Source organism: Pteropus alecto, unplaced genomic scaffold (genome assembly GCF_000325575.1).
Source record: "Pteropus alecto unplaced genomic scaffold, ASM32557v1 scaffold53, whole genome shotgun sequence".
NCBI classification, from domain to species: Eukaryota; Metazoa; Chordata; class Mammalia; order Chiroptera; family Pteropodidae; genus Pteropus; species Pteropus alecto.
In genome coordinates, this window is record NW_006434366.1 from 663,780 (window position 1) to 678,041 (window position 14,262).

General features: G+C 46.1%; 1 protein-coding gene across 3 annotated transcripts in view; it reads right to left on the reverse strand.

Moving 5' to 3' along the window:
• The window catches only part of USP4 (ubiquitin specific peptidase 4), a 36,961-nt gene extending 23,774 nt beyond the window's left edge, over positions 1 to 13,187 (reverse strand). For 2 of the 3 annotated variants that reach the window (XM_006909091.3, XM_006909090.3), the window contains exons 1-6: positions 13,014 to 13,187; positions 11,112 to 11,239; positions 7,700 to 7,830; positions 6,412 to 6,538; positions 5,628 to 5,773; positions 5,437 to 5,498 (exon numbers count right to left, since the gene is read on the reverse strand). In XM_006909091.3, the coding sequence (XP_006909153.1) occupies positions 5,437 to 5,498; positions 5,628 to 5,773; positions 6,412 to 6,538; positions 7,700 to 7,830; positions 11,112 to 11,239; positions 13,014 to 13,114 (695 nt within the window). In that variant the 5' untranslated portion in view covers positions 13,115 to 13,187. The remainder of the gene's footprint in view (positions 1 to 5,436; positions 5,499 to 5,627; positions 5,774 to 6,411; positions 6,539 to 7,699; positions 7,831 to 11,111; positions 11,240 to 13,013) is intronic. The other variant, XM_015587190.2, reaches the window with a different exon arrangement.
• Positions 13,188 to 14,262: the final 1,075 nt, after the last annotated feature.

Consider the following 14,262-nt stretch of genomic DNA (forward strand, 5'->3'; position numbering starts at 1 on the left):
TCTTCCATCTCCCTATTCCTGAGTTATATCCTATCATAATAAACTGGTAATCTAGTAAATAAACCGGTTTCCTGAGTTTTGTGACCTAGCAAATTATCAAGCTGGAGGAAGGAGTCAGGGGAACCTCCAATTTATGGTCGGTGGTTAGAAGCACAGGTAACAACCTGGACTTGGGACTGGCATCTAAAGTACAGGCAGTCTTGTGGGCCCCCAACTTGTGGGATCTGATGCGATCCCCAGGTAGATAGCATCTGGCCTGAGCAAATTTTAGAACACCTGGCTGGTGTCAGAGAATTGGTCAGTATGGGGGAAAACCCCCACACATATGCTGGCCAGAAGTATTGGTAGAGAAGAAAGCAGTGGTTTTTTTTCCTTCTACCTCCCAATAGCTATTCTGCCCCTTCTTCTCAGTTTAGGAACCCTGATTTTTAGCTGGATACTTTTTGCCCTGCTAAAAGGCATTTCCCAGCCTCCCTTGAAGCCAGGTATGGTCATATAATTAGCAAAGAGATGTAAAGGGAGGTTTTATGTGTGATTTCTGAGAAAAATTCTTAAAAGAAAGGCGTATGTGCTTCTTCCTCCCTCCTCCTCCTAGCTACCTGAATGCAGGTGTAACCGCTTCAGCTCCAGCAGTCATCCCGGACCCTTAGGTAACCACCTCTGAATAGAAGCCACACACAGGAGAGCAACATGACAGAGTAGCTGGGTTTCTAAGAATACCAGCACTGGACTGCCCACCTCAGAAATTCTTTTTAGAAAGATATAAGCATCAGTCTTGCTCAACATACCGATTCTCAGGTCTTTCTTAACTGCCACCACACCTTTCCTGACAATACAGTGTATTTCAAAGATATAAATGCCATTTTTATATTTCTGGTAGTTACTCCATTAACTTGTTAGAATCCGTAACTATTTTTATTTTCCCCATCGATTATTTAAACTTAAAACCATCTACATTTCGTCTACAGCATGCCACCCTGAACACGCCTGATCCTGTCTGATCTCGGAAGCTAAGCAGGGTCAAGCCTGGTTAGTACATGGATGGGAGACCGACCACCTAGGAAGACCAAGTGCTGTAGGCGTAAAAACAAAACAAAACAAACAAACACAAAACTATCTACATTTCCCTCAAGAGAAGCAGTTCGGGACATTTTCATCTCTCTCTGCTCTTTTCTGGCTCGTGTCGCCTGGTCTTCCATGTTATAAGTGCCCAGAATTCACTTCTGGATTGTCATTGCTATAGGTTGCTTTCTTAACCCTTTCCTGTTTTTACTACTAAACTTTTTACTGAAGTGTTTACATAGAGAAATATATAAGTCATGAGAGTACAAAAACCAAAAAATTTTTACTTAGTGATACATCTAACAAGTACTAGGACCAAGAAACAGGACAGTCCCGCCCGCCCCCAGGTGTCTCCTCATGCTCCCTTCAGTCACAATTCCTACCAAAACTAATCCCTATCATGACCCTGAGCCCCACAGATGAGTTTTGCCTACAGAGTATGCCACGTTTTACGTCTAGCTTCTCTCAGTCAACATTGTTTATGAGACTCGGTGTTGCTGTGGCCACAGAATCCACAGTGCACATACACGATTTCTCTCTGCACTCTGTTTCTGGCGGACATTTGAGTTAGTCCACTTTGTAACTCTGACAAGCAGTTCACTGTTGTGAATGTCACGTCTTCGAACATATCTTTGAGTGAACGTGGGATGTATGCTTGTTGGTTGTATGTCCAGGAGTGAATCGCCAAGTTGTAGCATGTGCACATAACTCTTTAGTACTTGTTACCAAACATATCATCATTATACCAATTTTTATGCCCCATCAGCAGGGTCCGACGATCTGGGTTGCTTCACACCTCAATACTGGTACTGTCCGTCTCTCTCTCATTTAGCCATTCTGGTGGGTGTGTAGAAGAGCTGTATTGTGGTTTTAATTTGCCATTCTAGATGCCTGCTGAGGTTGGGCACCTCTCCGTATGCTTGCTAGACATCTGGGTATCCGCTTTTGTAAAGTGACTGTTAAAAGTTTTTTTTACCCGTTTGTCTAATTGAGTCGTCTGACTTTTTCTCACTGACTTAGAGGCATTTCTTTGAAATTCTGGAGATAAGCAATCTGTCAGATATAAGTGTTGCAAATATCTCCTCACTCTGTGGTTTCCCTTTTTACTTTTTGAAGAACAAAGTTCTTAATTTAAGTCACCCATTCTATACGTTTCCTCCTTTATGGTTTGCAGTGCTATGTCTTATATAAGGAATCTTTGCTTACTCCGAAGTCAGAAAGTCCTGGCTGTTCTGGTCCAAAGAACACTTCACCAGTTGCGTACTCTCTCTCCCACCTTATGAGGTCACAAGGGTCCCCACTCTTTAACAGTACTTCTTCCAAGAGGTTTTCAAAGAGGAGCTCTGTGTGGAAAACCTTCTAAGGTCATTTATGCGAGAGGAAAAAGACTATTTTATCTTTACATTTAAGTAATAGTTTAGGGTTTTACAGACACCTTGAAGCTCCAGTTTAGAAAACCCTAAATTCTAGTTTTAAAGTTATTTTATTTGACACTGAAAAAGTATCCATTATTGCTGTTGAGGAGTTTGATATTAATCTGCTTCTTATTCCATTGTGACTTTTTCTTTCAAAAAGAGTTAGAATTTTATCTACATTTTTGCTGTTAAATTTCACTAATGGGCTTGCTTTTATCTGTCGTGTTTGGCATTCTTTAAACTGAAGAGCTTTCATTTTTTATGATTTGTGAAAACCTCGCGGTCATTACTTCTGGTATTTTCTTCCTCCTGCCCCTGGCACTTCCTCTCTGCCTGAGAATCCTATTACAGGATACTGAGATTTCTACTCCCATCCTCCATAACACTCTTCTTCCATTATCTTCCATCTCCTTATCCCTTCAGAATACCTTCTAGAATTCTTCAACCTGACCTTTCGACTTGTTCAGTCTTCAGATACATCCATTCTGCCACTCAACCTATCTCCTGAATTTTGTTCCCAAGTATGTCGCCTTGTTCCTGTTTCATGTACGCATTTCCTCCTTCTCAAGGGTATTTATTATGCTTATTCTACCCTCTTATATGGTTGGAAACATGAACTCTGCTCCAACCAACACGAGCTATCAATTTGTCACTTTCCTTGATTCCGACAATACTTATCAGCCTCTAGTTATGGCTCCCTGTGAGCTCATCAGGTAAGATCACATTACTCTTCCACTCCCTGTACCCCCTCCAACAAGCTTCCTACCTTGCCCAGAGGCAAAGCTGGAATTCAGTGTCTCACAAGGATAACAAGGCCTTCTACACCGTTACCTCTCAGGCCTCGTCCCCCATCCTTCCTGTCATCCCTCCTAGCTCCGGGCACAAAAAACTCGGGCTGGTCTTCAACCAGGCCTGCTTCTGCCTCAGAACTTCTGCAGCTGCAGTCACCTATGCCTTACAATGTTATTCTCATTAATAACCACGCTCACTGCTGATTCCCTCGCTTCCTGCATGACCTCGTTCAAATGGCGCCTCAGTGGGACCTCCCCATCATCCTGCTTAAATCTGCCCCTTTCCAAAGTCTGGCACTTCCTGATTTTCCTCCCTGACTTCACAGTACTTATAAGCCACTGGACATGTGTGTTGTTCTTGTTTACCTACTTTCTGCACCTTGAGGGCAGAGACTTTGTTTACTGCTGTATCCTCAGCATCTGGAACAGTCTCTGGCACTACTGGGGAGATGGGGAGGGAAATGTGCCCTGGGAACTCCACTGGCTCATTTGCCATTGGACACACTTTACTGGGAGACTAACCTTCACGGAATCTCAGTGAGGCACTGCTCTTTTCCAAAAGCTCTCTCCCTTCTCTAGGTTCTCTTAGGCCTCAAGGTGTGGAAGGGAAGGGGAGAAGAAAAGCTGGGAAGAAATAGGACACAACTACAACAGCCTCCCTAGGCCAGGACACCAGTCTCTTCTGCTCCAAGCTGTCAACTCTCTCACACACTGGAATCCACCTTCTGTCTCTCCAGAGGTTCTTACAGTTTTTGTTATTTTCTCTCAGTTCTATGGCACATTTAGTTCCAAAAAGGGAATTAGCAGCCTGGGTTAGTGTGGTCTGTTTCTTGTTGTTGCTGTCACAAATCACCACAAAACTCAATGGCTTAAAACAACATAAATTAGTTATCTTACAATTTTGAAAGTCAGAAGTGTGAAATGACTCTCACTGAGCTAAGATCAAGGTGTGGGCAGAGCTATGCTCCTTGGTGGGGGCTCCGGGGACTTCTAGAGGCCGCCCGTGGTCCCTGGCTCACAGCAGTGGAGTCTGACATTTCATCACTCTGACTCTGCTTCCATCCTCTCAGCTCCTTCTCTGACTCTCCTGTTTCTCTCTTTAAAAAAATTTTTTTCCATTACTGTTAATATTAAAACACTGTATGTTTCCTCCCTCTTTCATTTACAAAGACCCTTGTGATCACAACGGGCCCGCTCAGATAACCCAGGATGACCTCCCACCTCCAGACCCTTCATCAGAGCTGCAAAGTCCCTTCTGCAATGGAACCTAACACAGTCACTGGACATGGACATCTGGTGGGGGACAGTAAGCCTACCATAGCCACTGTGTCATCTTTTCAGGAACTAGTAACCGGAGTTTCCTTAACTGGAGCTTCAAGGTGTCTGTCTGTAAAACCTTGGAGACTGCTGGCAAAATGTTCTATCTTCTTGCATGTTTCGCAAGAGAGAGCTTGTAGCTTTTGTGGTTCTCAAAGGAGCTCATCACTATGAAATGGTCATAGTCCAAGGCCTGACTGAAGGAAGAGAGCAAAGACCAACACTGTCCCCATAACTATATAACACAGACACTATTTCTCCATCTTCTATCATAAGAAAAAGCCATCGCTTCTCTCTGTTCCCTTCTCAAGACATGCACAATTCCACACCGCACATGAACACCTGAGACAGGTGCCTGGGGTCTCATTTTGGTAGCAGAGTAATTCCCCCAGCAAGCGACCAGGGCAACAAGGAAGAACAGGCCACCAGAAAAGAGTCGAGTGGGATCAAACTACTGCCTTTAAGTCATACAAGCCCCTGTGCCTGAGCTGCTTCTTTTCCATCAAAACCTCTACCTATAGGTGGAGAAAATAAAAGCCCTTGACAGAAACAAAGCCAGTCTTGGCGGAGGAGCCACCCTCCCAGAGCCCGGCCCTTTCTCCTCCTCCTCTTGTTCTCAACAAGGAGAGGCTCGCAGCCTAGTTCACACACCCTGACAGCTCTCCCTCAGACAGGGCCAAGCACGCTGCTTTCCAGAGGCCAGGGCCTTCAACCAGGATTGCAGACTGTGGATATGAGATCGAATGTCTTTTCATCTGATTAAGAAAAATTTCTCTTAGCACAAGTAACTGCCTTAGAAAAGTGTCTCTTACACCTGTGCGTCCAGCCACAGGTGGGAAAAGTTCACTTACTTTGACTGCAGGGTCTGCCTCGGCCATGTGCCGTCTTCATTCTGGGGCTCAATTACTAGCACCTGAGTGAAAAGGAAAACCATGTGAGGAATGCGCAGACCACCTCACTTCTGGCACGCTCAGAACCAGAAGGCGTCCGGCCACACGGCCCGGGCAGAGCTGCCTGTGGGGCGGGGCTTGGGCCCTCCTACCTGGCCCTGGTACAGCCCGGCATCCTGGACAGTGTTGTCTAGCTTGCTCAGCTGCTCGTAGGTGTTGCTCATGTATTTGTTCCACAGCCGTGTCTCACGCTCCGCAGGGATGTTGAACAGCTTCCGCATCTCCTTCTCGATGGTTGCTGGGAGTGGGGAGGAACATCACTCAGGGCTTTCTCCAGAAGGCGGGCTACAGACGGCCCCGGCGAGCTCATACTCGCCCTCCTTCCTTTCAGATGGTCACAGGGTGCTTTGGATCAGAAGTTCTGACTTCACCCCCTTGGTGACTGCTAAGTCCCAACACCTTCCACGGGCATCCTCTTGCACTCATATCCCAGAAACCTTCCCTACGCTTCTCCTTCTTTGATGATGTGGGTCCCATTTTTAGCACAGAAGCAACACGGAAAAGTGAGAAAACTTATTTTCGGAGTTAAGACTAATCTGGTTTCAAATACCAGCTCTGCCACTTCCTGATTTTTTTTTTTTTTTTTTTTACTGAGATTTTTTTAAATCGGTGACTGTAGGCTCTCTGAATCTGCATTTCTTCGTCTTTATTACCATGTCACACAAGTAAGGACCATGCCTGGTGTTCTACAGAACACAATTCCCAGGCTTAGCTCTCCACATGAATGCCCTGGGGACCAGGCACCCAGGTCGAGACTGGTAACTGTGACCTGAGATTATCTGACAAGTCTGAGGAGGGCACCCCAGCTGGCCTCCCATCAGCCACATGCTCTGCATTCTCTTGACTAGACACCTGGAACGCAGCCCAGCTACTCACCGATGGTGTCTGCCTTGCTGAAATGGCAACTCAGCACATTGGTGGGGTCACTGTTCTCACAGAGCTTCAGTTCTAGCAAATATACCTCCACCTTGCAGTGCTTGACAAACAGGCCATGTTCCACCACCTGTGAACAAGAGGCGTGGGTGAAGGTGCAGTGGACACACCGGGCCATCTTGGAAGCACCATAGTTCATCAGTGTCAAAAATGCAGAACCCACATGATAATCAGTTTCCTTAAATGATCAGGGGATCAAAAGCACAGATTTGTAAGGCCACCGGCATCCGTCCTAGGGGTTTCAAAATCATTTCCCACTCACGCGGACCAACCAAGAGCACCATGATGGAACCAAAGCTGGCAATGCCGCCACGTAACAGGGAAGCCACTGTCCCCCTCTTAGTGGGGATCGTGATGCCTCCCTCCCCTTGTGGGAGTCTGCTGAATTCGAGGACTGAGAATACAGCTAGAGCCCTGGGTGGCACACTCACCACATGACAGCACTGTGGGCATGAGGGGCCGTCTGCAGGAAGCTGGCATGCCCCTAAACTTTTGATCCCTAACCCCTCTCCTGGTCCCAGATTTCGAGCTGAAAAAAAAAGGCAGCAGTTCTGGCCCTGAATGGTGACTCTCAGAAGCATGGCCTCAGGACTGCAGCTCTTTCCTACATTGCTAAGGGAATGACACACCAGGCAGAAAGAGAAGTGGGCCCACTGCCCACCCATCAGCAGCCATGCAGCTCCCGTGACCGCCCCTCTGGCAGGACAATGCACAACTGTGGGAGTCAGGGTGGTAGTCTTCTCATGAGTCCTATCTACCAGAGGGGTTAACAACCTGAGTTTCTGTCCCAGGGCCTGCCTTCCCTCAAGAGGCTATTCTGCCTTGGGTACACACTTGCTTTTTGAGATACTCAATACTGTGGCAAAAGACTCTTATCATCAAGGTTGTAAGATAAATAAGAAGCGGTACATTACTGTATGTCCACATGACCCCAAGTGAACTTTCTCTCATAGAGCCTTCCAGAAAGTGCTCTCATGGCGTTGCTGGACACATCCCAAGCCAGTGAGCCGCCCTGATGTTTGAAGGTCACTCACTGTAACATCCTGAGTGAACAGCCTCACTCACCACAATTCACAACCACAATGCACTCTAAAGAACCAGAAACAAGGCCTCAAATGACTCCATTCCACCACTTAGGTACGTCCAGTACCCCAGAACCCAGCACCAGTCAGTGTCCCCAAGGGAGCAGTTGCAAACGCTGACCAGCAGGTGTGATGATTCTTGTACTTACTTTTCTGACGATGGGCTGCTGGCCTTCTACGCAGCCATACCAGTTTAGCAACTTATTCCAGGCCTCAGTTGGGACCAACACATAGTCCAACTCATCAATTAAATGTTCTTTCAAGGTCTGACTCTCAGGATCTGAAAGAGGAAAACAGCACATAAGTCACTGCTCTTCTCCCCAAGAAATGTTTGTTTTACATGATTCTTATGAGTTTTTCAGAAACCAGGAAAGTATTTGTAAGAATACAAAATTACAAAATTCTGTCACCAGCCATAACACAGAGCAGACCCGTAACACAGAACAGACCCGATTACTCTTGGTCTTTAGCCATGCTTCCTGAATATTTTATGAGGAACTTGTATTTCTTCTGTAATTGGAGGAAGAAGGATAAAAGAGAAAAACTCTTAATTTACATTTTCAAAGTGCTCAGAGATTCCACAATCAAAATTGCTAATTATGAATACTTAACATAATATTCTACATACTAAAACTGCATTAAAGTCAGATATCATCTTCCCCCGAAAGGCAAAGAAAGCAAACAAACAAGTCACTGAAGTTCAGTTTATTTTACCAAGAGTCATTTAGTACTTCGTTTTCAACACTCTAAGTCAAAACCCAGCTGGACACCCCCATGTGGAGGTAGAACTTCTTTAACATGCTGAGTGTCCATCCTACACCCACCACAGGACTGGGAGTCAGAAGTGGACATCTATGGTCTGAAACATACTCCCTCAGTGGAGGACCAAGGGGCTGGACCAAGGGAAGACTGATCACCTCCCGCCAAGGGAGCCTCTCGGCTAAGCCTGTGCCCATCAACGCCCACTCCTGCAGAAGCGGAAGCCACTATTCTCCTGCAGACGAATGAAGCCATGAAACTGGAAAAGCAGAAAGTATCATGGTGGTGCAACTCATCTGTAACTCAAGGCAGAGGATGCCAAGAATAAAAACCATAAGCAGCATTCATTCATAAGGTGACAAGGACTTCCAATCACCCCACGCCATTGGGTCTTCTGTCCTTCGTTCGAGATCTGATCTACCTCTGCCATTTTCATTTCCAAGGAAAAAGTAAAGAAATTAAATAGCCTTGGAGAACAGAAATACCAAGGTAAAAGAGAAAGATGAATGGTGAGATATGGTATATATACACAGTGGAATATTATTCAGTCTTTAAAAGAAAGGAAATTCTGCCACATGCTACGGCATGGATGAACCTTGATGGCATTATGCTACATTAAATAAGCCACAGAAACACAAATTCTGTGTGATTCCACTTAAATGAAATAGCTAAAGTGATTAGTCAGATTCAGAAAAAAGTAGAACAGTGGTCGCTAGGGGCTGGGGGGAGTGGAGATAGGTAGTTACTGTTTAATGGGTACAGAGTTTTGGTTTTGAAAGATGAAGAAGTCTAGAGATTGTACACCAATGAGAATATACTTAATACTATTAAACAGTACACTTAAAAATGGTTAAGATGATAAATTTTGTTATGTGTATTTTATTACAATTTTTAAAAGGCGGGGATGGGTTGTCCTCAGTAATGAGCCGACCACTTTCCACAGCAGCTGTGGCATGAATGTTAATACTGACAGACCACACCTTTTCCGTGCAGCAACAGAAGGATGGTCCAGGAGTGCCAAGAACTTCCCCTCAAAAACTGATACTTAAACTCCAAACTTTTCTGTGATTTACAAATCAAAAACTCATAAGTTATTCACTTCATGTCTTCCTTGGGGAGACACACCTTCTTCACTTCTCACACTGAGCACTAAGCGGATATGGCCACCCTACTGTGCCAAACAGCAGCCAGAAGACAGTTAAAGGGGAAAAGCAAGCTTTCTGCATCATCAACCCCACGGATGTCAGTTTTCCAGAGCTCTTTCCTCTCTAAGGCTCAGCGACAATTTTCCTAAACACATCATTCTTCTGACACTACAGTGCAGGCGCAGGCGACATAAATGGAATTTTCAATGCAGTTCACAATTTTCATTTAAAAGTGGATTAGTCCAAGGGCAACATGCTAAACATCACACGGGGGTGTTGAAATGAGGATAGAGCCTCCACAAATTTCTTCAATGGGGAGGCAAATAAAGAAGAAAAATGAAAATGCAGCTTGGTCTAAGCAGAGGGATTCCATCCGAAGCCCAGGAGGGGCTAGGGTGGAAATGAACATCAGCAAGGATATGCTCTACCCCAACTTCCCACACTTCCAAGAGCCCCTTCCAGGCCACTCCCATGACCTAGGTGGAAAGCAGCCAGAGGGAGACTGGCAAGTGACTGAGCACCTACAACTAAGAAGGTGACCCTCATTCGCCAGAGATAGGTCATTCCTGCACTGTCAATGTTCCAGGGTTTGAACGGAATGTACTTCTCACTTCCAAAGCACATAGCAAATGTTTCACGCCATGTGACATGGCCAAGGCCGTGTACATCAAATTGGGGGACTACAGGTTTGCTTGCCCTTAGCTGAAGGTCATGCAACATGACTTCCAAGGGCCCCTCCAGCTCTAAGATTCTCATCACTATTACCATAAGAAGCCTTAAGATTGCTCCTTTGAGAGAGAGAGAACAAAGTGCAAACATTTTGCAATTATCCCTTGAGGGCAACTTCATGGTATAATGCCACCATCTGACCTACTCCAGGAAACAAAGCATATGACACTATTATGTCATTCTGACTCCCCTAAAACTAGGTCTGAGCTGAAGCACTGCTCATTTTTAAAAACACCCAAGTTAGTCTTAGGTTAGATCAAGCCTCATGTATTGTCTGCCTTCCTGCTACCCTGATTTAGGGCGCAAAAGACAGATCACCTCTGTCCCGCTTGCAAGGGAGTAAAAGCCAAGGAGAACAAATACTACGAAAGACTGGCTGTCATCTCTGTGCATCTACAGGTGGAAGCTAAGCTCAGGTGCGTCATATATCACTTTTCAATCACTTCTTCCATTGAGAGCTGATTGTGATCGTAACTCTACTGACCTTCCACCTCTCTTCACACTACTTCATGACAAGCACAGCCATCACAGAAATGCTCGATGAATGTCAACAGATCTACAATGTGTTCTGCAAAGGTAACAGAAAATTCTGGTTCCCAAATTTCAGATCCCAAATGAATTTCAAAATATTCTATTTATTTCTATTCCATATGCTAATGTAAAATCTCTAGCAGAACTAATTTGCAACAAAAAAAAAAGGGAGAGAGAGAGAAAGAAATTTAAAATGTTAGAAGCATGTTCTTCTTGGAAAAAAGCAACTTAATTTCTCCCTGAGGGTCTGCAAAGACTTCCACTATAGACATAAATCAAGGACACTTATTTCTATCCCCTCATAGGAGGAAAGTTAAGGTCATAATGTTACATATAAATACAATCTCAGACTATTGCCTGGTGGACATATAAGTTGGAAAAGCAGAGGATACTGTACCTGAAAAGAGTCCAGAGTTATCTATTGGGCCGGGAAACAGGTTGTGTTCACCCACATTGTACATATCCCAGCTGTCGAAGCCCACATACTTCTTCCACTGTTTGAACCACCGGCTGTCAATAAGATACCTAGAGACAGACAAAAATTTACTGTACCAGAAAAGCTGAGGTTGTAAGATTTTGCAGCAGCTCTCTTAATTTTTTTAATGGTCTTTCCACTTGGGGGACAAGCAATCCCCACTTCAAAACACACTCTCAAAACAAGCAGGGCCAGGCCCCACAGGGCAGAGAGCCAATGGATACTTCTGAAAATATCCAGTAAGTGAAATGATTGGTGAAAGAATGAATAAATTAAAGGAAGGACGCAATTAGCTTCAAAATGTTAATTTAAAGGAAGTCTTTCTATGGCTAAAATCTTGTTTGCTAACGACCAAGTCACTAATTTCATAATGATCTTTATAGAAGTCCTTATCCACGTGGACAATTTGGTTACACTGCTTTGCTTTACATGAACAGCATTAAACTAATCTTTCTGAAAATGGGATAACATCACACAGTTCAGTATTCCTTTAAGAACCAAACAAGGTATCAAAAAAAGTGTGTGTACATAGGTATAGATATGTGTGTATACATATACATACATATACACGCATAATAGTGTATAGGTACATTTATCTCGTCAAAATGCAAGTTGATCTGGTTATATTTTAAAAGTATCACTATGCGGATTTACAATTAAGATAGAGGAGGAGAAAACCTCTGTGGGGGGAACAAAGCACAAGAATTATATTAGTGAGTCCTTCAAATTTTATAACCAACAAACCTCAGAAGAGATCGGGCACCTTTCCAGAGGCTACAAGGATTCATAAATACAAATTTCTAAAATGCTCTTTTCTCTCCATATCCCTTGAACAATACCTTCCAAACACTGTGTGATTTTAGTTTCTCGAGCTTCCTGTTTCTGCTGGGCATTCCACGCAGGATAAAAGTAACTGAGTGCCCTGTCTTTCACAGCTAGCTCAAGAACACTGCGAAGCTGTATGTGAATTCTTTCTAATCTCAATGTCTCTCTTCCCTGATCAATGTATCTCTTAACCTCAATGTCTCTCCTCTCTGCTCAATTCCCCTGTCACTGTAAGTGGCATTATCAATATCACTATGGTTTCTTAAAGAAGGACCTCAATCCTATCAAATGCAAAGCCAAGCCTGTTTTCTACTCCAACACAATATACCACCCAGGAATCTCTCTACTAGTGGAAGTAACGTCCCTTCTGAACAATTTATTAAGAAAACTCTTGTCTCAGACTTGCTGCGGGATTTTTCATCTTTCTATCTAAGCTCTGTAACACTGCTGCCACAATTATTTTTTACATTTGCTACCAAAATAATCTGGGGCTCTCAAACATTCGTTCAGCTTCTGACCTTGACATCTGTTCTGCAGTTTACAAGTTACAAAGTATCTACTGATCTTCGCCTCAACCCACTAGGGGAGGAGGGTGAGTGTCAAATATTGCTACCACGTTTTTCACATAAGAAACTGGAGTTTGTGAAGTGTGGACGCCTTCACTCAAGGTCACAGAGCGAGTCCTCGATGGAAAAGGGCTGTCCTATCCTGAAGGTGCCCGGGAGCACTCCCCTGTTCCCCATCCTGCAGCCCTTTCCCCCGTCAGGTCCGCCCACTGGGGCTCCGAATGGGCTGGGACGACTTACAGCCCCGCCCACGCTTTCCCAGAAGCGAGCTCAGGCTCCCTCCCCTGAGGGGAGCGGGTCCGGCTACTCTTTTTAGGGTCACTATCATTGCCCCCGGCCGGCCCCTACCCAAGACGAAAATGAGGGGCTTGGCCTGAGGGCCAGAGCCCTGGCCCCCGACCCTGCGTGGCGGAGAGGAGGGACCGGCGCTCACCACTGCGCCCCTCGTTGAAGCGTGGTCCTCATCAAGGCCCCGAGCTCGGATTTCTGGGTCTCCGCATCCGGTCGCTCACGGCAGCCTCCGCCTTCCGCCATCTCGTCCGTAGCCCCTGCCCAGCCGGCCCGGACATCCGCCTCGCGCACAGCGTGCTGTGGGCCGCGCCCACGCACGCAAGCACGCACGTACGCACGTGCGCGCGCCCAAGCCCCACCTGGCGCCCGGGCCTTGAGCGCCGGCCCGCCCCCACGTCCCGCCCTCTCCCCCGGGTGCGCTGGGAAGGTGGGAGGGGGCCGGAAGAGGAGGTGGACGCCGAGGAAGGAGCGGCCACTTCCTCCCGCCCTACCGGCTGTACCAAGTGTTGTCGGGCACTCCTTTCTGTGTCCAGCCCCGCGATATCAAGGAGTCATCGCAGGCCCCACGGCCCCTGTGTTGGAGGAGGTCATCAAGGGGGTGTGTTGGCCGGTTGACTGGCGAGCTGCACCCAGGCGGTCGGAGGCTCCTCACTCCCTCCCCTGTCCTTGGAGTGTGCGTTCTGTTTGCCTCCGAGTCCTAGAAGCTGCCCAGAGATGCAGTTTGTACATACTACTTACTGTAGTGTTGAGAACTTCGGGACGATATTCGTGATTGAGTAGTTAAGGCATCTGTATAAACTTTAAGATTCTAGTGAGCAGATAGGAGATCTACTCCTTTTGCTGCTGCCCGAGACAAGCTTCCTATGTAAGTCCCCCAGCTTATTTAACTTGCCACCTATATCTGGAGTGGCCTGCCTCCTTGGGGCCCTCCATGTCTTCCGTGTTAGGGACCGTTTCAGTTTATACCCGGAAGCTCCCCCTGGAGGCCTGCAGCGTTTCGCTGTTCTTAAACTCGCTGCTAGGTGAGAGAAGCCCTGGAACTAGATTTTCTTGTGTTCACTGCTGCCACTCCACTTTCAGCAGAAACCTTAGCCTAGTCCCTGGCTACCCAGACATGGGTTCAGGTTTCCTGTCCTGGAGGCCCTACAGGGATTTCAGGAGTGCCAGGTGCACTAGTGCCTTGGGACTGGAACTGAAAGGTGTGGTCCAGTCATTAACAGTAGTCTCAAACAGTCTGGACGCCAGAACACCCTGGCCCACAACGGAATTTCACAAGCACTCCACATTGAGCTAGCTACTCGCCTTGTCAGACAAGCTGCCTCAGAGGGGTGATAGCAATGCAGGAAGAAAGGTCCAAGTGTGTTCTCTATCGTAGGTGCCCAGGCTTCCTC